Source organism: Serinus canaria, chromosome 19, assembly GCF_022539315.1.
Source record: "Serinus canaria isolate serCan28SL12 chromosome 19, serCan2020, whole genome shotgun sequence".
NCBI lineage: Eukaryota > Metazoa > Chordata > Aves > Passeriformes > Fringillidae > Serinus > Serinus canaria.
In genome coordinates, this window is record NC_066332.1 from 3,646,358 (window position 1) to 3,672,397 (window position 26,040).

Sequence of the window (26,040 nt, forward strand, 5' to 3'; positions counted from 1 at the left end):
AGTGTTTGACAGATAACTGGGCACTCACTCAGCACACAGCCTGCTTCCCATCACATCCCTGTGCCACCTCCAAGTGCCCCAGTGTTACTTACACAGGGAGAAGTGAGTGTTTTTTCTCAGCTCAGTTTTTTCTGAGCCCAAAATTGGTGCTGAAATCAAAACATCTGTTCGTTAGCTCAAGGAGCTGCTGCCTCTCTGATTGGTGTTCTGTCTGCCCTCCTGCTCTTCTAACCAAGCTCTGTTCTCAGACCTCAGAGAGTCATTTTTAAGGACTTTTTAAGGCTCAGAGAGCCTTAATTGAGCCACTCCATAAAGGCAAACACTCCCTCTAATCTTTTTGAGGCAGTGGCATTTCAGATGCAGTGCACACAACTAATAGGGATTCTCCCACTCACCTCCCCTCCTTTGCATCCACAGTTGGACATCCCAGAACAGTGACATCCCTTGTTGACCTGGAAGAGCAACAGTGTGTTTTGGCTGATTCAGTGGTCAGTTTGGAGGTACATTGGCTCCCATTCCCACATGGAAAGAAGTGAGGAGACAGCAAGCACCATGTGATTTATCAGATGAGGTTTCCAGATCTCCTGATGTCCCTTGCTGTGCCTGTTCAATATCCTCAGGCCAGAAGCTGTGCAAGTCAGCTGAATTTTAAGCTTGAGTAATTCTAGGCTGATTAAACAGCCTGGCTCCAGACAGTCCAGGGTTTTTTCCTCCAAAATGCAAGGATGTAGCCCAAACCATAAGAAGTCTCTTCAAAGATTGCCTGGCACAATGCCTGTTCTTATACCACTGACTTGAAGTGCAAGAAGCAAGAATTCCACGACAGAAAGAAGCAGCTGTGATGCTAAGGTGATCAGTTAGTGCAAACAGCAACACCACAGGGCTTCTTTTGTGCAAATATCGGGGCTTTGCATTTTTATTAACATTTTTTTTCTCCTCACGAGGTTTTACAGCCATTTAAAGTTTATAATCTACAGAAATTTAAACAGAACACAAACAAAAATATATCCTTAACAACTTTTGAAAGTCAAATATTAATTAACAGTTCTATTCTACCTGTAGCTGCAAGAGTCTACCCCCCTCTTTTCCTTCCTGTAGGGACAAGCAAAAGCCAGTCATGGGGACAGCCACAGCCTGTTGTGCTGGGCTGTGGGGACCGGGCCTCCAGCCACTGTCACAGGGGGAGATTTGGCTGTACAGAGTCTCCATCTGGAATGACAGTGTCGTGGACAGAGACTTGGACACGTGTAACAAATCAGACACACAGGGATCTGTTGTGCAGTCAGATCTAAAGCTCGGCCTCCTTACTGGGTCCAGGGCCAAGACAGACGCCTGGTTATTTTCTGCAATGCTGTTTCCCTTCTGTTTAGCTGGTAGTCAAGAGGAGCAGGGTCTGGAGTGTGAGCCCTTTGGAGGGGGACTGAGACCTCCCCTCCTTAGTTGCTTTGCTGGTGCAGGGCTGGCAGGTGCTGCCTTCCCCAGGGAGGGGGCTGAGGACATACCTGGTGCATCGGTGGCTGGGCTCTACCTGGAACAGTCCATTAGCTGGGAGGGTAAAGGCAACGCTGCTGTGGGGGACAGGCTTGGTCACTTCTCATCCATCTCCATTTGGCACAGGAGAGCACAGGGCCAACGCAGTCGGGGACATGGGGGGGCTTTTCCCACAAGAACACGGACTCAGCTCACAGAGCGAAAGGTTTTGTGTTCCAACGGGTACCAACACTGATGTGGGAGCATGGGGGGACATCCCGGGAGCCGGGCACTGGGGCAGCCTGTCCTGGCTTGGGACATGGTGTGACAGCTCCAGCCATCAGCTTGGGAGGGGTCACTGGAGCCACTAACAAACAGACCTGAGCTGGCTGGGCACGGCTAATCCAGCAGCAACCACTCTGGGAGAATGACACAACAAAGCATTTCTGCCTTTAGTCACAAGGGCCACGAAAGCTTTCCTCCTCCCATCCTTCTGTGCTGGTTCCCAGGCTGGGTGACCATCCAGCTGCTGCAGAGCACTTGCCTCTGGCAGCCAGGCTGTCACTGAGGCAGGCCCATGTGCTCAGTGCAGCAGGGAAGGCAAAGGAAGGGATACAAAATCTCCTTGTCCCCATAGCCATGGGAGGGATGCTGGTGCCCCAGCAGGTTGTGCCACAGGGTGCATGCAGTGCTCATGGCAGTGCTGGGCTGGCGGGGTGTGAGTGCCTTGCTATGGCACAGATAGAACCATACAGCAGATACCCTGTTCCCCACCAAATTTCCAAATTGGGGAAATTTGCGACCACATCAGTGCCAGAGCAGACGTGGGGTCAAGCCCATGGTGCAGAAAGCAAACTTGCCTCTGGCTGGCCATCCTTTCAGCCTGCTGTGGATCGAGACCAGCACAGCACCTCTGGCTCCAGCCTTGTGTGAGGGGTTACCCCATAATGCTACTCAGAGGCGAAATCCAGCGAGGGGAGGAACCACCACGCCACACACACACAGGCAAAGCACAGGGCTGGGGCAGGAGAGGGGACTGGCCTGAAAACACCCAGAGGAGCTGTGGCAGGGAGGAAGCAGCACCCTGCTCCTCTGCCCTCGTGGTCGCAGTTTGCTCAGAGCAGAGCAGGATCCAGGCACAGGGTCCAACGTTTGCGCAGGCAGCGAAGCCAAAGCAGAGCTGGTTGTCACCGTCACCAGGGAGGGAGGCCCGTGAGCTCCCAGCCTCGGAGCGAGCCAGTGCTGCACATGCAGGCGTGGGCAGGGAGCTGGGCAGCAAACAGGCACTCGTGGGGCACTGCAGGCTTCAGGCAGGGGGTGCCTGGTAGGAGTGAGCAGGCGGGAAGGAGTCCAGGAGAAAACTAGCCAAGGGGGAAGCCTGTGTCCACAGCCCTTGTCAGTCACTACCTCTTCCGTTGAGCAAATATACATAAAAACAATCCTTGAACACAAGAAGGGACATAAGACACGACTACTTTACAGAGAGGGCCTGGCACCTGCTGGGACCGGGCCACTGGAACATGATTGTACAGGAGCTGCAGGCAGCACCGTCCTGGGTCTGGGCTGGTCTCCCTCGGGGGCTGTGGTCTAGTCTGTGTCCCCCAGCAGGGAGCTGGAGTGTTTGCAGCTGGTGCCTTCTGCCTGCAGGCTACACGTCCGTGGAGAAGTAAAGTGTGTTGCGTTTGAGCTCGCTGAAGGAGATGGGAGGGTGCTGCAGGTAGTAGAGAAGGACCTGGACCTGTAGAAGGTAAATGGGGGGTGTTACTATACAGAAGGGGAAAGAGCTGCCACCTCCCAGCTTGTCCCATCCAGCAAGAAGTAACAAATCTACCCAGACAGGCAGGTGAACCCCTCCAGTACCCAGCTCTTACCTGGGCCATCACATCGTGGGACCAGATGTCAGAGGCCAAGGTGAGGTGCGCCTTGCTCTCCCCCTCTGAGGGTCTCAGAAGTGTCGGCCCAAAAACTGTGGCCAGATTGTGGAGAGACATTTTGTTGATAGGTTCCTTTTCAGCCACCCTGTGGGGTACAAGGAGAGAGGCAGTGTCAGCCCCTAACGATGTTCAGGTGTGGGGAGCCATGGGGTGATGTGGACGCCGAGGGCTGCTCTCCCTTCTCCCAGCAGCAGCGGGGCACCTCCAGCATTCCACTGCCCTCTGTAGCCCTCAGAAAACCCAGGTGCAGGGCAAGGAGCTCTGCCCCCTTCACGGCCTCTGCTGGAGCTGCCGGGCCTGGCCGGGAGCCCTGGGTGTGATGTGGCAGCAACCAAGCCCTGACTTCTGCACTGCGGGGCCTCCACCCTTCCCGTGCCCGCAGGGTATGGGGAGCCCTGCACCAGCCCCTGGCCCCTGCACCCACTCCCCTCGAGGCTCCCTGCCCCGACAGCCCTATGGGAGCCCTGCCAGCGTGGAGGGAAGCAGGACCGCAACATTGCCATGTTAGGAGGCAGCTGTGCTCCCCGGCACAGGCTGCTCGCTTGAGCCCCGGCCAGGGGAGCAGATGTGGGAACTGGCTGTGCCCGGTTCTCAGGATGGAAATGGATTTTTCCTTCTCCATCCCCCAGCATCAATCACTTTTTCTGTTTGGTTTTAGCCAAACCAGAGGAACAGAAAAAAACTTTCATGATGCAAGTAACATGAGCCATGAGCCCCAGCTCTTGCCAGGCTCTGTGTTCTGCTCTGCTGCCCTTCCACAGCCCCGTACCTTCCCTGGGTTTTGGGCCCCCAGGGACCCCCAGTCCCTGAGTTCCCAGGTTTGGATGCACCTCATCTGGGCCAAGAAAAGCCTGTCAAACCCACAAACTGCTGCACTCACCCTGGGATAGCTGATATGAGGTGTCACCTGCAGTTCTGGGGCATTTCCACAGAGCTGAGTGTCCTTGGTTCTTGGCCACCCGCTGCTGACAGGTGACAGGGATTGCTGCATCTTGTTTTGCAAGGACAAAACTGGACTGGTGGGAAGGGACACAGAACTGTTTTCCAGCTAAGGGGGACACTGCAGAGCTCCCAATTCATTCCTGCCCTGTGCTGAGGCCAGCTGCTCCCTGCAGAGCTCATCCAACCAGCTGCACGCCGGCTGCAGCAGCCAAGTGTTCCGTGTTTGCAGAGGCCGTGTGCTCCCTGCAGAGCTGACCTGGATCACTGGCCAGGCACAGCCCAGACCCTGCTGGCACCACAGCCGGTGGTCCTGGGACACCAGAGGCTGCTCTGGAGGGGCAGAATGGCTCCATGAACCCCCAGCATCCTACAGGGTCCAAGGAGAGAAGATGTGGAAAGCCAATACTGATATCAGAGAATAGTCTGAACAAGCTGCAGCCTGGGGAATATGCCAGAGTCCAGAGAGACAGGGCAGGTGGGACACACCTAGAGCTGTACCCTCTTGGAAGGGCTGGGAAAGGACCACTCCATGTCTGCCCCAAGCTGCTGTTGCTGGCCCTGGCTGTTGCCCTGCTCTGCACCAGCACAGCACCATCTGCCTCCAGTCTGGGATCACCCTGGAGCTGTGCAGGCACCACAGGAATCAAACAGCAGCTCTAACTCTGTTCATGTCCCATCCCCACAGCAAAGCAGTGAGACAGACCTGTCCTGCACCTCCCACCCATCCCAGGCAGCCCCTGAGCCATTACCTTTTCAAGTGCTCCAGCAGGAAAAGGAATGTGATGAGGTTGGGGTCAGGCAGCGAGCGGAGAAGGTGCATCATGCAGTTCTCCTTGGCAGCAGGATCCGAGAGGGCTGGAGGCAAAGAGGGAGAGGGCTCAGAACAGTGTCTGCTGCAGGAGGACCCACCCCAGCCAGATACCTCCCAGCAGCCACTGTGTGAGCACTGGAGAACAGCACCACCAGTTCTGAGCTGGCCTGGAACCAGCAAAAACATCCAGGACCCAGTGGGCCCAGCTGGGAAGGACCCTTGGGAGTCTCCCATCCCAGAGCAAGCAATGCCAAACAGGGTTAGTGCATCATCCCCTTCCCATCCCCGAGCCATTACCGATGCCCTCCATGAAGGCAGGGTAGAGCCTGTCAGTGAGGAGGGGCTCGGGCAGCTCACGGAAGTACAGCTTCAGCGTGCCAGCGATGGCATTGATGTCCATGTCACTCAGCATCACCAGGATGTCCTTGTTATCTGTCCAGAGAGCACCCACATGTGACGCCTCCTGCCCTCCCGATGCCCTCTGGGTCTCCACCCTCTGTGTCACTCCAGCTACCCAGACAGGCTGCCAGCTGCAGGGCAGGGACAGCACTGCTGGGTTCACTGCCCCATCAGCCAGGCTGAGGCTGGGAAAAGCCCAGTGGTTCCTGCCTGGCTGGGCAACAGGACACACAATGATTTGCAAATCCATTTGCAACATTTCCCTGACTCAGTGTCTCCCAGGAGCCAGCCAGGAGAGGCAGCAGCTCAGAGGCACAAACAGGCTGGGATCTCTGGGTGTTTTTGTCTCTCCTCACCCCCTGCCCCTTCCTATGCAGAGTGGCACACCTGGCACAAGTGCAGCGCAATAACCAAACCTGGACTTGCAGAGGGCTGGGGGGAATCTCAGAACACCAAGCTCCCAGGGACACTCACTCGCATCAAAGACAGCTTTCAATGCCTGGATGTCAGTGGCCACTCCAGAGATCCTGTAGATGCCAACCTCTTCGATGCCCCTCTTCTCCACCTCCTCGACGCACTGGCGCACGATGTAAGGCACCTTGGAGCGCTCGCGCCTGGCTCGGGAAGCAGAGCTGTCATCAAAGACTCCCAGGGGAACCCTGGCAGCCAGCCCAGCCCTGCCAACCCAATGCCCAGCCCTGCATGCAGGAGGGGAGGATGGGAATGGCAAAGGGAACAGGAAAATCCCAAGCAGAGAGAAAAGGCCAAGCTCCCCAGTGCTGGTGGGAGCAAGGAGACGCAGTGCAACCCCACACCCAGAGCAGCTCAGCCCCACAGCCCTGCATTTACTTTGTCACAACACTGATTTTCACCCCGAAGACACCGGTCTGCTTTTTAGAGGGGGTCCTCTTCAGGCTCATGTCCCTGCTTGTGAACTTCATGGAAAACTCCACCTTGATCTGTGGGAGACAGGGGGTGAGTCCTGGCTGGCCTGAAGGCAAGAAGGGGCTGCATTCACAGCGAGGGGCTGTGGGTCCCCCACCCCACTTACTCCATTCATCTCAATCACATCCATGTGCCAGTTCTTCGTCTGCACGGCCTGTGGGTCCAGCTGTGGGGAGAGATGGTCTGTGAGTTCTGTGGGGACACAGCCTCATGCCAGCCCTGCTGTCCTCCCAACCTGGTGGCCCCCAGAGCCCCTGATCTGCAGATGGTGTAGAATACAGGATATGCTTTTCCTGGGCACCATGCTGCTCATGACCAGAGGATGGAGAGGTTCCCCTTGGGGTCTGGGGTCCCTCTGGCTGTGCCCCGAAGCCAGGTGGGCTCAGCCCCCCTGTTCTGCCCTCTCTCCAGAACCCCTGCAAGGCAGTGCTTTAACCCACACCCAAGAAGCAAGAAACTTCCAAGAAAGTAGGACTATTTCTGGCGGCAGATTGATGAAACAGAACTAGGGCAGCGTTTTCCATGCAGAAAAACAACATCTCCCCATAGCCAAGGCTATTTATAACCCCTGGGAATGACAGGCTCTGCTATTTCTGGCTTTGGGGCTAGCGGGGGACTCGGTGACGCTGCCCTGGCGCCTGGGTGCAGCGAGAGGTGCTGGCATTCCCAAGGCCCTGGCACGTGCCGTGGTGGGTTCCAGGCCCCAGGGCTGTGCAGAGGTGGGTGCAGTTGCCTTTTGGGGCTTTTTGGTCCCCAGCTGGTGGTATTGATCCAGCGCTATTGATCCCTGTAATGCACGGGGCGGGCAGCCCAGCCCTAATGTCCCCTTGGGGAAGGGGATGGGATATGGGAGCTGGTGGGGGCTCCCAGGGCTGGGGACACACAGCTGCCAGGGCACACTTGCACCAGGCATGTGGGGTCACTCTGCAAGGACACAGGAGCTTCCTGCAGCTGCTGGGTCAGGAGATGCTCTGGGCAAGTGTAAAGATGTCCAGAGCTGCTGCTCCAGCCACGGAGCTGCTGTTCCCCTGCCTACAAAGTCACTGCATGTCTTGATGGGGGGGCACTGTGGGGTCCCTCACGTCCCTTCTTGCACACCGAGACCCCACAGTCCCAAGGACAACCTCGAGCTGCCCTGGCTCTTGGCACAGATCCAGCACAGTGGCATTGCCAAATGCCCAGCCCTGTGAGCTCGAGCAGCTCCTCAGCCATGGGAAAACTGTGGTTCCCAGCAAGGCAGAAATGCTGCTGTCTCCAGCATGGCCCAGGATGGGCTCCTGACATGGAGCCCTCCCTGTGCTCCAGCCCAGCACATGGAAGAGCCCAGTGAGTGCCACGCTGCTCCCTCTGTGCCAGCCCTGCAGCTGCTGGAGAGCAGGAGGAGGAGGAGGAGGAGGAGGAGGAAAGCTGCAGCTGCCCTGGGCTCCCATGGGACCCTGCAGCAGGTCTGGACACTGGGATCATGAGACTGCAGCCAGACCACAGCCAAGCCCAGTCCTGCTGCTCCAGCTCCTGTGTGCTCCCCCACAGGGCTGCATCCCCCACGGCACTGCCATGAAGCCACCACACCAACACCACTGTCCCAGACACTTTCACCCTTTCCCCACACATCCCTGTCCCATGAAGCCCCTTCATCTCCCAGCCAGGTCAGGAGCCTGTCTGCTCTGCAACACAATTTTAACTGCAGCCACCATGCATGCCTTCCCCTTCCCCACCCCTCAGGTCCCTCTGGCAGCTCACATCTGGAAGGGCTTTAGCAGAGCTCTGAAGAAAGCTTTTATTAAAGCCAGGTTGGCTGCTGCCAGTGCTGCAGACCTTACCCTGAGCACGTCACTCCCCTGCAGCCCCTTCTCCCTGCATGGGCACAACTATCCCACAACAGCCAGCAGGGCTCAAATTTGGGCTAGTTCTGCTGGCACCATGGGCCTGAGCCCCCCTGCAGCTAGGGCAGGTCCCTGTGCACTGCTCTGGCCTGGCCCTGGTGCTCTCTAACCCTCCTGCAGCAGCAGCAGCAGATGATGCTGCCACTCCCCAGTTTAAGCAAAGCCACGTCCAACACTTCATCTCCAGGCGTGGGAGGATGGATGGGAGCATCCACCCACAGAGCCAGAGGCAGCTCCTGCCCACACAGGCAAACACCCTGTCCCAGCTCCCAGCACCATCTCCTTGTCCTCTGAACAGAGCTGCCTTGCTCCAGCAGGATGCAGGGACATCCCAGGTCAATGGGGATCTCCTGGGCTAGGAGCCCTGGGGAACAGCCTTCGAGCCAGCATTGTGCAGGATGAGATGTCAGCTCCTCTTTGGAAGATCAGATGGCTTCAAACACCCCTCTGTGCCTGGGGAAACATCTCAGCCAGGTCACCAGCACGTCTCCAGGCTGCTCCCTCCTGCATCTCAGGGACTCTCAGCCATGGTGTTATCCATGTCCAGGTCAGCATTCACTGTGGTGCTGCTCTCATCCATGGTGAGGTGAAACACCCTCTGTTTGTTGCCACAGGGATGTGCCATCATCCCGGGTTCCCAAATTATCCAAAGCTGTTTGTTTGTAAGACAAGGCCCCAGGTTGTGGAGGAACAGGCAATGAGAATCCTGGCAGTCCTGCAGCACTCTGTGTGTTGTGGAGAGGTCCTGCTGGTGCTGATCCTCCCTTCCTTCTGATTGTCTTGTCCATGGGACAGCTCCAGGCTTGAGGTGATGAGGCCACATCCTGGAATTTTGTTCTCAAGACACGTCCAGGTCGTGGCACTGTGACAGACCCAGGCAGGTCTGGGTGCACAGAGCTCCAAGGTGAGGAGCTGGTAGGGCTCCAAATCCTCAGGGTGGTTCCCCAGGGCCCCAACACTGGGATGCTGTGGTGGGGCAGGGACTGTCAGGCTGGGCATGTCCCCTCCTCACATCTCAGGCCCATGAGGTCACCCCACCTCAGCCTTGGGTGAAGCAATTGGAAGCAAACCAGTGACTCAGGCTTTGAGGTCATCTCTGCCAGGGCCCTGGGGAGCAGGATTCCAGAGGAGTTGCTGCAGCCAGCACTGCTTCCCATCAGTGTGGCACCCACAGATTCCCCAGCCTGGCCTCCCGTGGCTGCCCTGGCAAGCAGATCCCTCACCAGACCTCCATGCCAGGGAACAGACAGTCCCTGAGCCCCCAGCACCGTGGGACAGGGCAGCCCCCACACCAGCAAACGCTGCCAGTGGCCAAGCACAGCCCCCCAAAAAGCAGCAATCCACAGCCCTGACTGGGAGTGACCCGAGGAGCAGCAGCAGCAGCACCCAGAACCCACCAGGACCCTGCACAAACCTGCCAGGGTCACATCCTTCCCTGCAGCCCCAGGGAAGGCAGCAGCCAGCACGGGCACGGGAAATGAAACCCCTTCATGTCGTGACCCAGCAACAGCTGCCGGGCAGCCTCCCCAGAGAGCCCTGCTGCCCCTTAATCCCCTGGGCTCGGCACAGAATCGAGGTTAATGCAGCTGCGTCACAGCCGCCAAACCGAGCCCCCACGGGCCAGGCAGCCCCTGCTCCCCGGGCACGGGGACTCCACCGAGGGAAACCCCCAGAGTCCCCCCGTGGGGCTTTTGGGACAGCCTGCGAGGGTGCTGTCCCCCTCCTCTGTCACCTCTGCCGCACATCCCCGCACTCGGTGTTCCCACAAAGACGGGCAGCACTGGCTGATGTGGCTGCGACACAGCTGCGAGCTGGGAAAGCCTGGATCGACCCGGCTTGCAAGAGGGGGGTGCAGGCACCGGGTGCTGTGGCACCCCGGGAAGCCGGTCCCAGCCAGCCCAGGAGCATCACTGCCCCCTGGGCAAGCTCCAGGGCCGGGCAGGGGCTCCCTGCCCTGCCTCTGCAGGACCCCCCGGTGCAAACAGCTCAGCTTCCCGGAGCCTGCCAGCGCACAGAGGGAGAGGGAAGGAGCAAAACAAACACCTCGCAGGCTGCCAAGTGCATCTAAGAGCTCCCAAAGCACCCAAACATCTCCCGGCTCCGTGTACAGACCCTGCAGCACTCACTCTCCACACAAACAACACAGCCCCGCATTTCAGCGCCCCCCACCCCACAAAACCACGGGTCACCACGCCGAGCAGAGCCCGGCGGAGCCAGCCCAGAGCCCAGCACTGTCCCCTGCAGCCGCCCCCCGCACCCGGAGCACCTTTTGCCGGAGCAGTTTGCTGCGCACCCTGCCCCAGAGCCGGGCGCCCGTGTTCGGGGCTCGCTTCCCCTCGGGCTCCTCCACGCCGCGCTCGGGGCCGGGGCCGGGGCCGCCCTCCGGCTGCACCAACACCTCCGTCATCGCGACGACCGCTTCGGCTCCGGGCAGGCGACACGGGGGTGCCCGCGGCTGGGTTAGCGCAGCATCCGCATCCCTCCTGCCGGCGGCGAGAGGTCAGCGGGGACCGGCGAGGGGAGCCCCGCTGGGGCGGCGGGGCGGCGAGCGGCCGGGGCTCATCTTCAGGGTGTGAGCCGGGCTGGCGAGGCGGCGAGGCAGCCCCAAAAACCTCCCTCCCCCTGCGAGGAAGTGACTCAAAGGCAGCCCCCCCCCCCCCCCGGCGGCCCCCACGCGTTTAACCCTCGCCCTGCCGCCCGCCGCCGCTGGGGAGCGCTGGGGGGGCTGCCCGGGCTCCCCGCCGCCGTTATCCCCCTGCCGTTATCCGCTGTTGTTATCCCTCTGCCGTTATCCGCTGTTGTTATCCCTCTGCTGTTTTCCGCCTCGCAGCGCCAGCGGCAGCCGTGGCCCCCGAGGCACCGCCGCTGGCGGCTGCAGCATTCCCGGCTCCCCGCAGGAGCCAGGCTGGCTCTCCTGCGCTTGCTGAGATCAGGAGGAGGCTTCTGGGGGTCTGTTGTCACGCCTAGGGACAGCTGGGTACCCCCATGTGCCCCCTCTGTGTACCCTGGCCCTAGTCAGCCCCACTGGCAGGGGGGCAGGGAAGCCCTGGAAGGGTCCCTCCTGCTGAGGGACATGCTGAGGTGCAGGCTTGGGGGCACTTGACTGCCCCCCAGTCCATCCCTCAGCAGCCCCTGGAGTCCCCACGGGTCACTATGGCTCCCTGCAGGTCAGGGGTGTTCCAACATCACAAATCTCCTGCGCCAGGGACTCTGCCAGCCCAGGGAAGGGGACAGACAGACAGACAGGCAGCTATCCCCTGAGGGTACAGCAGGCACCGTGCCTATGACAACACAGGCTCTGCTTCAACAGACACATTCCCCCGGGCATCAAATGGGCTGAGGAAGGGGGTCCTGAGACCTCCTTTATGCACCCACTGCCTGTCTCCTCCAGGGCTGGGGGCCACATCCAGCCTCTGTCCTCTGCAATGTGGGCACAAGTACAGCGTGCACTGCCCACCACAACATCCATCTGCCATCCTGGCACAGCAGCACACACCCCTGCCAGCACCCAGCACACACAGCCCAGCTGCTGGGAGCAACTGGGACAGCTCAGAGCAGGGCTGAGCCCTGCAGTGCAGGGGACACAGGACCCTCATGGGGACACAAGCCAAACAGGGCAGCCCTATTCTGACCACAGCATATTCCAGCTTTAGAAAATGGGGTTAATAACGACAAAACAGGGTGAGTGCCAACCAGGAGTCACACCTTTCCACTGAGCAGCCAGTGCTGCTATGTGGAACCAGCAGCAACTCATGACGAGCCCAGGGACCAGCCAGGATGAGGAACATCCAGGGCAGCATCTCTGCCTGAATGGCTCAGGGACAAGGCAGGGGGGCAGCTCTGGGGCTTGTCTAGAGCCCACAGCCCCAGCAGCAGCACTGCCCATCCTGCTCACAGCTGTCCTGCCCTGTCACCAAGCCCACCCCTGGGGAAGAGGCTGAGCTGTGGCTCTGGGGGACACCAGGACAGGCCCAACCCTGTGGGTCTTCCATCCACCCATCGAGACCCTCCTTGGGATAAGCAGCCCCAGGGCCTTCTCTCTTTCCTGCTCTTCCCCCACAACTCTTGCACAGCGGGTACGGGCTGTGCTGTCCCTGTCCCGACCCCCGCATCTCCCAGCATGACTCATGTTTGTTGATCCAGGCTATTTCCGAGAGTGCAGCTGGACTGATCCCCGCGGGACACCGAGCCCCTTCCCTGCCCTGGCCTTCCCACTTGGCCCAATGCCAGCCCCACAGCACTGCTTCCTGGGGGAGAGGGCAACAGAGGGGTGATTTCAGGTATGGACAAGCCACTGGTGAAGATGAGCCCCCACCTCACACTCTGTGTGCCCTCCAGTGCTGTTTCCCCACAGCATCCCCTTCCCTGCAGCACTTCCCTGCTGCTCTCTGCTCCCCTGGGACCTGCCCTCAGTTGCTTTCCCACGGAGCAGGCAGCCACAAGGGGCCCTTTGAAGTGGCCCTGGGTCCAGGGCTGGGTCCCAGGCGTGACCCTGTCCCCAGCACAGCCAGGAAGGCAGCCAGGCTGGGCTGCCCACCAGGAAAACACAGACACACCCCCAGCCCAAACTGTGTTCCCCTGCCCTGTGCTTCCCTGCAGCCTGGCCAAGGTGTCTGCAGGGGGAATGTGAGGTCTGGGGGTTGCCTGCCCCCCACTCCATCCTCCCAGTCTTTTCACCTGGGAGCATCTCAGGGCAGCCCAGGCCTCCATCCTCCCTGCCTGGCAACCACCAATCAGAGGCGGCTCAGCCATTGCCCTGGAAACCCCCGTTGCCATAACAGCAGCTGATGGAGGCACAGGGAAGGCAGATGGTGGCAGAGGGGGACACAGGAGGGACGGGGGGCTGCACATGCAGAGCCCTCCCTGGGGCAGCTGCCAACCCCTCCCTGCAGCCCCCTGGGGCCACAGCATGGAGAGCAGCAGAACAGAAACACTTCCAGCCCAGCTGGAGGTGGATGCACTTCTGCAGGGAAGGTCTGGCTTTGCCACCTCCACAAAGGCCCCTCTCACTTTGTCCCACCTTCTCCTGCAGCCACTGTGCCCCAGGACCATCACACACCTCACTGCCTTCAACCCCACAATTGCTGTACCTCACTCCCAAAAGCAGAGCTGCCCACCCCAGGCATCACTCCAGGACAACCCTCCCAGCCCAGGTGCCAGGCCCTAAGGAGTCCTCCTTCAGGTGAGAGGATGCCCAAAAGCCCCAGTGCATACCTGGATCTGCCCCTTGCCCATGATCTTGTCCACGATTTCGTTGTTGTCCTTGTTGAGTTTGGTCTTGTCATAGCACTTCTCGTAGCAGAGGATGCGCAGGGACTGGGAGCCCTCCAGCTCGATCTCAAACTCCTGGGGTGTGGAGGGAGGGTGGCTCAACCCCAGCACCCCAGAGCAGCTCCAAAACTGGGGTTGAAGGGAAATGGAGAGCACAGCCCCTCCCTGCATGCCACCCTCCCTCACCTCATTCCACTGCGGCTCCGTGGTGTCCCGGAACACCCTGGTCTTGGCTTTGCTGACAAAGTAGCCAAAGGAGTCCACCTCCAGTGTGCAGTAGAGATCTGGGGGAGCAGACATGGTTCAGCACCCCAAAAACACCCTTGCCATCTCCCAGGGGACCACGGAGGGCAGAGCAGGGCCACGTGCTGGACCCCAACTCTTCCAAGCCCACTGGCCCCTCCAAGCAGGGTGGGCACCCACACTTACTGGCTGACTGCTTGAAGCCCTTGGCAGAGTGGACGATGACGTGCAGGAACCCATAAAGCCCTGGGGACTCGTCATCTGTGGCAGGAGAGCAGAGGCTGTGTCAGGGCCTGTGGTTGGCCATCCTCAAGGCAGCCTTTGCCACCTTTGCCACAGCAAGGTGCCTGCAGTGACACCCAAATCCTCCAAGCCCCTGGAGGGACATCCCTAAGTCCTGTATGTCCCATTGACAGACATCCCAAGTTCTCCTGCTGCTGGACAGCCCTGGGGGAGGTTCCCAGTAGGGCTGGCTGGATCTCACCCTGGGCACACTGCTCCTGCCCAGCCCATGGTGTGGGCTGGAGAGGCCAAAAGCAGCCCCGTGCTGCAGCCGGGATTGCTCTGCCGGGGAGCCCGACGCTGCTCCAGCAGTGCCACCTGGTGGGAAGCTGTCCCCTGCACAGCAGAGTCCCCGCTCCAGCTCTGGTACCAGCTTCTGCCCGGCATCCTCCCGAGCAAAGCAGGACCCAGCGGGCACTCACCGTCCTTGTTGCTGGTGACTGGGATGTTGTGGACAGTGCGCAGCTTGAAGCAGGATCCTGTGAGCACCTGCAGCTCCACTGAGCTCAGGACAAAGGCCTGGAGGTCTGGGAGAGGATGGAAACTTCAGAGGGACACAGCCAATGTGCTGGTCATGGACTGGAGAGCACCAGGCTGGGATCCTATAGGACTTCTGGGGTGACCAGGAGCCCCAAGAGGGCCTCAGCAGCCCCAGACTTACCCTTTTTCTGCAGTCTCTGGATGGCCTCCCTCCACTCGGACCGCTCGTAGTCGGAGGAGAGCAGGAAGAGGTAGCTCTGTAAGAGAGGGAGATGTGGCAGGCTGCGTGCAGCCAGGGCTGAGCCCAGTCCCAGCCCGCCCTCCTCACCTTCCCATTGCGGTTGTGGATGCGGAAGGGAATGGCAGGGGAGTTGAGGAGCAGCCAGAATTCGTTCTCAAACATCTTCTTCTTGAGGCGCTCGATGGCGCGGCTCTGCCCCTTGTTGGCTTTCTGCAGACGGGAGCAGAGAGGACCTTTCAGAGGCGCCCCTGTCCCCCAGGACCCATCCCTGATCCAGAGCAAGGCACCCACCCCAAGAGCAAGACCCACACCCTTCTCTCACCTCCTTCTGCACCTCGCTCTTGATGGCTGAGATCTTCATCTTCATGTCCTCCAGCTCGTGGTCGGGGATGACGTGGACCTGCGGGCAGTGCTCCGACTCCTCCGGCGAGGGGAACACCAGGTCGGCCAGGGGCACGTACCACTTGCAGTCGTACTGCTGGTGCTTCCTGCAGCCAGGGCACGGGTGCTGACTGACGCCTGACCCCCTCCCTGGCACATCCCACACCACCGAGGGACAGGGGGTTTTTGTGGCACAGCGCCCAGTGCCCTCCTTACCCCACTGCTGTCTTCTTCAGCTTGGCACAGAGCAGCACGTCGGTGAAAAGGAAGACGTGCCGCAGCTTCCGCGAGCCCTCCGACAGCTCCACCAAGAAGCCATCCTTGACCAGCTGCCGGGTCTGTGGGTCAGAGGGGCTTCTGTGAGAGCAGGCAGGAAGCAAAGGCCAGCAATCCATGGGGAAAGGCTGACAAGCCTGCCCCTCTCTGTGGCTCAGCCACCAGGAGCATGGGAAGGTCCATGTCCTCTATGCTTAAAAAGGCACCAGCAAGCAGCAAGGACCAGGGAGAGCCCTAACCTTGTACCTGGAACTGTATCTGGAGGAGCCTCTCCAACTCCTGCCCAGGCACTAAGGAACTCTTCAGGGCAGAGACACCAGCCCCCACCCTGCGCCCAGGCACTGCCCACCCCACAGGCTCACCTCGCCCTTGGGGGTGGTGACCGCTGTCCTCCGGGGGTCGATGTCCTCATTGATGCTGGAGAGGAAGTTCTGGGAGATGCGGAGGGCGTCCTGGAGCAGCGGGTAGTCAGGGTGGTCAGCTGGGGTGTGCTTGAGTAGGTCCTGGAAGGAGACAGGCATAGGTGAGCAGCTTGAAATCATCCAGGCTGGAGATCAGCACTCCCCACAGCTGCAGATCCCCAGGAGCAGCAGAGACAGAGCCCACCACCACCCCCGTGGTTCTGGTGTCACACTCACGTGCAGGACGAGGGTGCTCCGTGTCACCCGGTCGATGGGTTTGTACAGCAGCGCTGAGGGGAGAGACAAAGTGTCAGCAGCCCCCTGTGCCCCTCTCCCACCTGTCACAGAGAGCACAGGGGCAAGGAGGGGAGCCCAGAAATCCCCCCTGGCCTGCACAGAGCCCTGGGCAAGCATCTGAGATCTGTCCTGCACAGCTGGACAATCGTGGTAGTGCCAAGAGAAGGGGGGAGGCAGCACTGCCACAGCCCCGTGTCCTGCTGTGCTGGGGGCACCAGGAGCCACAGCCAGGCTGGTGTGCAGTTGTGGGCGGTGGGGACAGGATATCCCACCACACCTGCAGCAGCACAGGGCTGGGACAGCCCTCTGGAGGGCAGGGCCTCCCTGGGAGGGCTGCACCCACACTTGCTGTGCGGTGGCTGCGGAGCGGAAGAGCCGTTCCTCACCCTCGGCAGCTTTTTCAGTTTCCCTTTTTGCTCAGCACTGGGTCCTGTCTCTCACCAAGCTCTGCCACCCCACAGGACACTCTGTACCCACCCCTCTGCACCTCCCCTCCCTCTGCACCAGCCCTGGCTGCAAAGGGGGCCCAGGCTGCTCCAGCAGCAGCAAAGCCCCCAGCTACAGAGAACACCGGGTCCAAGGGTTCAGCCCCACACCCCTGCCCCCTGTCCCTGCCTGCAGCCCCCCTGACTGCCTGTGAGGCTCCACCCAGGGCACAGCTGCCTCACACACAACCACACAACACACACAGAGGGTACAGACAACCCCTTTCTCCTGGCACACACCCTCCCAGCAGGAAACAGCCCCAGAGGCTCTTCAAAGGCACATTTCTGTGGAAGCAGACAGACCCTTCTCCCACCTCTTTGGGCAGGCAAAGGCACAGAGCCCACTCACAGTGCTGCTCCCCGTGCCTGGCCACATTCATGTCTCCCCTGGCTGCTTCCAGCCAGGCAGATGCCTCTGGGGTTTCCCTTCACTTTGGAGCACTTCCCCAAACTGCCAGGGCCAAGAGCAGCCAGATTTTGAGCCATGGGAGAGAAGGGAAAGCTGCCACCTCCTCAGCCTGGGTTCCAATCCCTGTGATCCCAGCGGGTGGGATCTCATGGCCCCCAGTCCTGAGACAGGGTGAGCAGGGGGAGTCTCTGTTCAGGAGGTGATGAACCCCAACCAGAGGCTGCACCCCTACAACTCCATGCCAGAGGCTAAAACAAGAGCCCTGCTCCCTGTGACAGCCAGCCAGAACCCTGCCCTGGGATAAAGGTGACAGGCAGGGTGCCCCCCCTTTTCCACCATCCTAGACCCCCAGGAAGGATGGACCCTCCTGCTGCCATCACCACAGGAACATGCAAAGCTCCGGGGAGCCCCTGGAGGGGTGGTCCCAGCACCCCTCAGCACGACAGAGGAGCAAGGGGCTCCTTGTGCCCACAGTCCTGCCAGCCTGGGACCCACGGGCAGCAGAGGCAGGGATGCACGGTGCCTCTCCTAGCCGTGGAGAGCTGGACATTCCAGCCCTACTATGCTGGGGCAAATGGGGACCCCTCCCCACCACCATCCACGCAGCACAGCCCGGCACGAGGGGGTCCCCTAACTCAGGATCCCCCTGCCCATCCCAGCTCCCTCTGTCCCATCAGTGGCACGAGCCATGCCCGGAGGGGACAGCGAGCGCGTGGCTGCGTGTGCCGGAGCCAAGATGATTCAACCGAGCCTGGAACAAAGACGCTCCCAACTTCAGCCTGCAAAGCACGGCTGCAGCCTCCACCCCCCGGCACAGACCCCGCGGCATCGCTCCCTACCGGCCCCCAAAAGCGGAGCCGCCCCCCTCGCCTCACCGTAGGTGCAGTTACAGCAGGGCCGGACAATGACGAGGATTTCCATGGCAGCCCCGCGCCCGCGCAGCCATCGCAGCAGCTCAGCCCGGCTGCGGCACAGCTCCGGCCGCTCCGCACGGCTCCCGGCACCGCCGCGGGCGGGGAGGAGCGCTGGGCAGGGGCTGGGGGGCTGCCGCACGCCCCTCGCATCCTAAAGAGCCGCGACCCCCTCACCCTCCCTCCCTGCCGGCTCCAGGCACACAAAGGGCTCGGTAATTCACCCGCGCACACAAAAGGCTGCGTCCCCCTCCCCGCGCCGTACCCTCCATGGTGACGGACGTGTGGCTCTCCTTGGAGTCCTTGGGGCCCTTCACCTTCAGCTCCTAGGGAGGGAAAGGCCCATCAGCACAGCCCGTGGGGGCTGGGGTGGGGGGAAGGTCATGGCTCAAGGTCATGGGGTCCCCCCAACCCTTCCTGTACCCTGGTATCTCCCCCTGGCCCCAGCCTGGCCGTGCTGGAGGCCACACATGGGTGTGGGTGAAGGAGTGTGGGTTCCTGCCTGGCTGGGAGCAGCTCTGGCTGTGCCCAGCAGCTGGGACATGGTGGTGATGCCGCCAAGCTGAACAGGACCAGGGAACACAGGCTGTAGCCATGGAGGTCCCCATTTCTGAAGGGGATCCAGGTACGGAGCTCCAGGCAGCAGGAGATGAGCCACAGGTGCCCAGCACTGCATGGGGTGGTGACAGCACAGGCTGAGCCCAACCTGAGCTTGCACAAGGTGGGGACAACCTCCTGCAATGCCCAAAAGACCATGGCCCTCCAGCAGAGCCCCCAGTGGCCCAGCCCTTGGGGACAGTCCCTGCAAGTCCCCAGGGCATGGAGAGCAATTCCACGGGACAGACATGGTCAGCTCAGCCACGAGGACAGTGTTCTCTGCCCTGTGCAGGGACAGCCCAGGCACAGCCCTGTCCCACTGGCACAGCCCCGTCCCAGCTTACCTCCGAGATCTTCTGGAACTGGTAGTTGCTCTGGCTGCACTTCTCTGCCGTCTCCAATGCGATTTTGTAGTTATCCACAAAGGCTTTGTAGACCCCCAGCTGGCTGGCCTGTGGGGAGTGGGGGTTAGCCAGGCACCAGCAGGGTGCTGAAGCCCCCCACAGCACCCAAGGGGTCAGGCAGCCCTTGAGGTGACACTGCCCAGAGTTGTCCCCTCCTGGCAGGACACTCAGCCAGCTGGGGTCACAAGCTTGGCTCCTGCTCAGGGCAGGATGGTGGAGCTCCTGCCCAGCCTGTGCTTCCATAAACCTCCAAAATCCAGCAGAGAGATAACAAGTGCCTGGACAGCAGAAGCTGAAGCTACAGCCCTTCAACCTGGCCTCTCCTTCTCCTCTCCCCAGCACGGTCATGGCATCCATGGGCACAGCCCCTGCGGGCATCACAACTCCAAACTCGTCACAACTCCAGCCCTTCTCCTCTTCCAAGTAGAGCAAGACCCAAGGAAGGTGCATACCAGCTTCTGGAAGAGGTGGCCCATGGTGACATTGCTGTCCCACTGCTGCACCTTCGGGCACAGGCTGTCGTAGAACTCCTTGTGGATCTCATAGATATCCTGGATCTTGTAGAAAATGGTCTCGATCTGCTGGAGGGTGAGGACAGGCTGCGACGTGGTGGCTGTGGCCTTCAGTGGCTTCATGGGCTGCCAAAGAAGGGAGAGTTTGAGATGAGGGCTAAGAGGAGAACACTGAGGATGAGGAGGATCTGAGCAGGCAGCGATGGCTGCCTGGGGCAGATGGACCAAGGCTGGCAGCTGGACCAGGGGCACTCCAGGCTCGTGCATCCTCGGACTTCCCCGCAGCGGCGGTGACCCCGTGTTGTGCAACAGCGTCTCGCCATGAAGGTCAGCAAGTCCACAGGAGGAAGCAGGGCTATAAGTATGTCCCCAACAGGGACATGGGCAGCAGGGGAGGTGAGATGGGGGTAGACAAAGCAAAGCTGGCCCTGCTGTGGCTTCTGGAGCTTTGCTCCCCACTCAAGCTGACATGGTTTGGGGAAGCCACCCTGGAAAAAATTACTCCGTCCGTCCGTCCGTCCGTCCGTCCATCCATCCATCCATCCATCCATCCATCCATCCATCCATCCATCCATCCATCCATCCATCCATCCATCCATCCATCCATCCATCCATCCATCCATCCATCCATCCATCCATCCATCCATCCATCCATCCATCCATCCATCCATCCATCCATCCATCCATCCATCCATCCATCCATCCATCCATCCATCCATCCATCCATCCATCCATCCATCCATCCATCCATCCCTGGAGGGGCTGTCCAGGCTGGGGGCTGTGCTCACCAACAAGAGGGCCTCCAGCTGGTTGATGTAGATCTCCTCGCTGGCCAGGAAACCGGAGAGCACCAACTTCCGCATCTCCAGGCCTTTGCCAGCATCCCGCTCGCCCTGCAGAACACAGCAAGCCTGGCTAAGCCAGCAAGTGGCACAGGAGGAGACCCACCATGCCACCAGCCCATTCCTGGCATCCTCACATGGGCACAAATCCCTGCCAGTGTCGGGGAAGCTCCGTGGCAAGGCATGGGCATGTGCCCAATGGGCAGCAGAGCCCGTCTGGAGCCAGCTGGGAAAGACACGAGCTGTGCTGGCTCCTGTCCCCTCCCTGCTCTGGGCTGGCCACGAGCCCGGTGCCGTTGGCAGCGCTCCAGGATGGCGCTCGGCATGGCAGGACTCTCCCAGGGCAGAGTCCAGAGACGCCCAGTGAAATCATGCTTGGCCCTGGATGGGGCTCCCACGTGATGTGGCACCACCCTTTCCCTCGGCTGAGGTTTCCCTTGGGAAGTGCCACCCCAGCGGGCACTGCCCAGTGGCACTGGGCATATCCCAGCACCCAGGTCTGCTGCAGCACAGATGTTCCTGTGGTGTGACCTCAGGGTCAGGAAGATGGCTGGGCTGGGGGGACTCTGGGACCCTCAGGGAGGCTCTGCCAGTGCCCAGGCATGGACACCCCAGCCCCTGGACCATCCTTGGTCACACCTTGGCCTCTCCTCTTAAAAAGCACAATTGAGGACCAGGCTTTGCCACCCACACAGGGTGATGCCCCCCAAGCAGAGCCATGGGGGCATCACTCTGGGCCATTCAGGATGGTTTGGGGGGGACACTGGTCGTGTCTCACTCTGTCCATGCCAGCCCTGGCTGTTGTGCCAGGGGACGTGGCACAGCCCCAAGGCGGGCATGGCTGAGGATCAGCATCCCTCTGCCCCACTCTAGTGTCCATCACCCAGCCCTGGGTGCTGCTGTGACAACAGAGTGTCCACCCTGCCAGGCTGCCCCATTCAGGCTGGGCCATGGTGACAGAGCAGCAGGAGGGTGCACGGGGGGGCCACTTTTATTCACTAGGAGCTCGTGGGCTCTTTGCCACAGATTAGTCATGGGCTCTTCCTGCTTCCCCAGCCTGGGCCCTGCGCAGGAGCTCAGCAGATAAGGGGCCCACCCACACTCGGGGCCCACGCACCCCACGGGGACAATGTCAACCAGACCCCTGTGACCCAGAGCGGTGACTCTTAGTCAGGGCCTTGTGGCTGCCCCATGCAGGAAACCCCAGGAAGAGCAGGGCCAGAGCCCTCTTCCAGCACCCAGGCACCCTGGCATGAGGGTGGGCATGAGAAGGATGCTGAGCTGCACCTGCCAGCACAGGGGTCTCCCCTGGCCCGCCCCCAGCTCTGTTTTGGGACTGTTTAGGGGTTTTTGGTGGCCAAATGAGGGAATCGGCCAATAGCCGAGCAGTGGTCAGAGTGTAAAACGAGCCCCTTCCTGAGCATCCGGTGCCAGCTCAGCTGAGCCCCGCAGTCCCCACCCCGCAGCACGTGTGGCTCTACTCCCCCCTGGAAGGACAGCTGGGTGGCCACCCCACTCTGAGCCCTCCACATCTGGAGTCTGGCACAGCCCTGCTCCGTGCCCCTGGCACAGGCAATCCTGGGGGTGTGGTGGGGCCGCAGTGATGCTCCCGCTGCTCCCAGCTCTGCCCCCCGCCAGCACCCACCGCATCGCCCCAGGAGCTGTTCCAACACCCGGGCATCACCAGCCCCAGCGAGATGCCCCTTGTCCCCACACCCACTGCCCAGCACTGGGGCAGGGTCCCCCCGCTGCCCACCTTGTCGCCGGCCGAAAACGGAGACACGGGGCTGGTGGGGGTTCCTGGCTCAGAGTCATCTTCATCCTCCAGCACTTTATCCAGGTACCCTATGGCCTCCTCTTCCTCCTCCATGGCCGGCCGGGCAGCGGGGCGCAGAGGGGACCCCACAAGGCTCCAGGCAAGAGGCTCAGGCGGCCGAGCTGTCCCAGCCTGACTCAGCTCTGGACGCCGGCCACCAGCGCGGGATGAAAGGAGCCATTATGGGATCCCCGGTGCTGCTCCAGCCTGACCCAGCTCCGGCCTCCCAGTCCCCGCCGGCCCGGGCGCTCCCGGCGCGGCTGCTGAGCGGCGGCGGCGGCGGCTCCGGGCTCGGCAGCGCTGCGAGCGCAGGGCCAGCCCCGCTCCCGGCCGGCTCCGCTCGGCCCCGGGGCCGCGGGCGCTGCAGGGGCCGCTCGCTGCCCGCGCCCCAGCCCCAGCCGGCCCCGCCGCTCCGCCCTGCGCGCTCCTACAGGAAATGCTCTCCGACTACGGAGGTGGGGCTGCTCCGCCGCCGCAGCCCGCCCGTGGTCAAGGCTGGGGCGAGCGGCTGCCGCCTTCCCCGGCTGGCTTTGCCGAGGTGTGTCCGGCAAGAGCCGTGGGGAGGGGTCCCCTGGCAGGCCCCCCGCGCTGCCCCCCGGCAGTGGGAGAGCATCCCTTCTGTTGTAGCCCTCTGGACCCCCGTGTCCCGAGGGAAGGCACAGCCGGACCGTGGGGATTGCCGCCAGCGAGAAGTGGAGGGCAGCAGCATCACCAGGTGCCACACGGGGACCCGGCTGTGCACTCCCAGAAGGTACCAGAGCTCTCTGTGCCCCAGAGGGGACCTGGGGCAGTGTCACAGAGCCGTGTGTGTTCACACAGACCTGCCGCACATCCCGCAGGGACCGGCTGGCACCTCAGAGCTGAGCCCCGGGGCAGCGGGACATGGGGACAGCAGCACTGCTGCGGTGCTTGTGAGGGACACTGAGGACCTTGGCAAACTCGGCAAGAGCAGGCTGGAGGAGGGGACACTAATGCAAGAGCTGCTTCAGCAGTTTCTCCCGGGCTCCTCAGAAGCAAAAGGGGAACCAGTGGCTGCATGTGCTCTGCCCACAGGAGCCATCTCTTCTCCCTGCACCCATCCGAGACTGCAACAAACTCCTGCTGTGAGATGTGGGCAGGGACACAGGGACTTTCCAGAGCCCATGTCAAGCTCTGCGACCATGCAACAGTTCAGCCTTTGCACTGCAACCCTGCCCAACGTGGCCAGGTCCCCAGAGTGGAGAATGGTCCCTGTCCAGGGGAATGCTGCCCACAGTGCCAAACCCAGCAGCACCCAAGCACGGGCTGGGAAACCAACTCCACACCACGACCACATCCCACAGTGGGATGGGAAGGGTTAAGATGTGTCTGCACACAGCAGTCACAGGCCCCAGACATGGTTACAGCTGCCCCAGGAGCCTGCAAAGATGAGGTGCCCCACCAGAAACCTCCTCAAACCAGCCCTCTCAAAAGCAGTGCCACCAGTCCTGCCTCACTGGAGGAGAGCAGTGGGCTGAACCTGGCACCCTGTGCCACCAGCCACACAAGCATGAGCCTGTGCCCCTGGCAGGGCTGGACACACTGTGCTGGTGTTGGAGGGAGCTCTGCCAAGCCCCAGCACAAGCAGCTCCAGATAAAGAGAGGGAGGTAGAGCTGGCACCGGGCTCCAACACTTCCCAATCCTGTTTGTCACAACCAAGTCATCGTCCCTGCCTGTGCCCAGACCCAGCGTGCCCCACCAGCCCTCAGAGACACCCCTCTGCCAGCATCTCCCCCCAGCCCTGTCCCCCAGAGCCACCCTCTGCTGTCCCTGCTGGCCTCGGGGTCAGAGCCCAGCACTCACAGCCCCAGCACCGAGTGTCAGGGCTGTGTCAGGTCGAAGGGCTGTGCTGGGGGGACAGGGAGCCCGAAGCCCGAGTGGTTTCGAGACAGCCCCGAGATGCGGTGGCAGAGGCCAGCACCCTGCTCTCCCTCCCCAGGGGCGCTGGGACGACGATGCTGCGCAGGGCGACCCTGGGGAGGAAGCCACACCTCTCCCTCTTCTGCCTCAGCATCCGGGTCAGGAGCTTAACTCTTTCCATGACAAAAATAAAACTTCACTTTTCCCGGCCCGGGCAGCGGCAGCGCCGGGGGATCTCCCAGCCCGGGGCCGTGCGGTTGCTCCCTGCACTAACCCCAAGGCACCTGTCTGGACCCCACCGCTCCTGGGTTCTATGGAAACTTTCATTCTGGAAAAAACCCACTTTTTTCCCTTTGGATCCCGCCCCCCGCAGTTCTCCGGGCGTTCCTACTCTTTTGGAAAACCAGAGCGCTTCCCGAGGATGCGCTGCGAACAGCAGGGGTTACATTTAAGCTGTGCAGAGCGAGGGGGGGCACCTTGTGTCCCCACCCCTGCTGGTGCCCGAGTGCCACTAGATGGAGCCGGCAGCCCGGCGGAGCCGCTGCGCCCTGTCCCCAAGGGCTCCGGGAGCTGGGGACCCGGCAACTCCCCACTTTCAAGCACGCCCGCCCCGGGACCCGCTTCCCGGCCAGCCCATCCCATCCCCTCCCGGCTCTGCCACCGGCGTGGCACGGCGGGGCAGGGACACAGCGCGTCCCACGGGCACGGCATCCCCTGAACTGCCGTTCCCCAGAGCCCAGACTGCCACGGACGGCAGAAATTGGGCTGTCGGGCACAGTTCCCCAGGTCAGAGCACCACAAACACCGCTGGCAGCCGAGCCGGACACCCAGAGTCCCGATCCCCAGCACCTACCCCTGTGCCGAGGCTGTCGGTGGGCGTGGGTGACACACCGTCCCCGCTCTCCTGGCCGCGGGCGCTGAGCTGGGGGGACATGGTGGGCGACTCATCGATGTAGGGCATGGTTTCCGAGCCCTCCGGCAGCGCCTTGGGCTCCTCGTTGCCCTCGGCGTCGTACTCGTCCGCACCATAGTTGAAGTCTGCCGGGGTGAGAGAGGGTGGCCGTGAGCATCCAGGCACGGCTCAGGGACACCGTGTGGCACCGAGGCCACCCAGCGCAGCCTCTGGTTACCCACGGGCAGCTGACCCCGCGTCCCAGGGCCACTCACGGCCAGCCCAGGCCAGCCCTGCTGCCTGCTCAGCCAAGCAGGCAAGAAGACATCACACATCACAGCGAGCATCCTCGGCCCCGCAGGCATCCTCTGCTCGACACACTTCCCTATATTTGAATAATTAACGGAACCGAGAGGCCCGACGGCCTCGTCTGCGCAGGGACAGCTGCTCTGCCAGACGCTCCAGCCCCATGCAAGTGGCTGTGCCCTGCCTGCCCGCCGGCCACCATCCCTGTGCCATCCCCGGGGACAGACGAGCTGGGCTGGCAGCCACGGCCGCCGTCCTCCTCGCTTGCCCATGCCCACACTCCTCGGAACTGGAAATGCCAGGATGCACAGCTCGGAGGGCAGTGCCACCCCCGCGGCAGAAGGGCTCCATTCCCTCCCCGATGGGGGACGGAGGGGGGCTCATTCCCAGTGCAGGATGAGGGCCCCCCCCTCCATAACAGCACCCATTTCTGGGTGCCCCACGCTGACCCACAGTCCCCCATCACCCAAAGCCCAGGGGAAGGCATTTTGGGGAGACAGAGCCCCAGGTGGGAGGTGTGTGGGGGGGTCTGCAGTGGGGCCCTAGGGCGCAGCGGGGGCCCGGGGTACATCCGAACCTGTTACCATGGGAACGGCAGCGGCTCGGTGGCGGCGGGAAGAGGTGGCTGCAGCAGCCCCGAGATGCTGACAAAGGGGAGGGGGAAGGGAGCCCGGCTGCGGCAGGGGCAGCCGTGGGGTGCACCCAGCACCCCCCACCCCAAGCTAGCAGCC

General features: G+C 61.6%; 1 protein-coding gene across 4 annotated transcripts; it reads right to left on the bottom strand.

Moving 5' to 3' along the window:
- Positions 1 to 884: 884 nt before the first annotated feature.
- ABR (ABR activator of RhoGEF and GTPase) lies at positions 885 to 25,139 on the bottom strand. 4 transcript variants are annotated; one of them, XM_050981821.1, is made up of 22 exons: positions 24,965 to 25,139; positions 20,363 to 20,461; positions 19,515 to 19,700; positions 19,003 to 19,110; positions 18,327 to 18,387; positions 16,197 to 16,249; positions 15,921 to 16,061; positions 15,499 to 15,620; positions 15,224 to 15,389; positions 14,989 to 15,111; positions 14,842 to 14,917; positions 14,603 to 14,707; positions 14,085 to 14,159; positions 13,842 to 13,939; positions 13,599 to 13,730; positions 6,608 to 6,667; positions 6,406 to 6,515; positions 6,031 to 6,170; positions 5,455 to 5,589; positions 5,096 to 5,201; positions 3,342 to 3,489; positions 885 to 3,208 (listed from the first exon to the last, which is right to left on the bottom strand). In XM_050981821.1, the coding sequence occupies exons 1-22, from the start codon at positions 25,070 to 25,072 to the stop codon at positions 3,119 to 3,121; spliced, it is 2,442 nt and encodes an 813-aa protein (XP_050837778.1). In that variant the 5' UTR covers positions 25,073 to 25,139; the 3' UTR covers positions 885 to 3,118. The 4 variants fall into 4 exon arrangements, with proteins under 4 accessions (XP_050837778.1, XP_009093016.2, XP_030086974.1 ...); XM_009094768.4 differs by having other exon boundaries at positions 20,363 to 20,467; XM_030231114.2 differs by lacking the exon at positions 24,965 to 25,139 and adding an exon at positions 22,173 to 22,501 and having other exon boundaries at positions 20,363 to 20,467.
- Between the last annotated feature and the right edge of the window lie 901 nt (positions 25,140 to 26,040).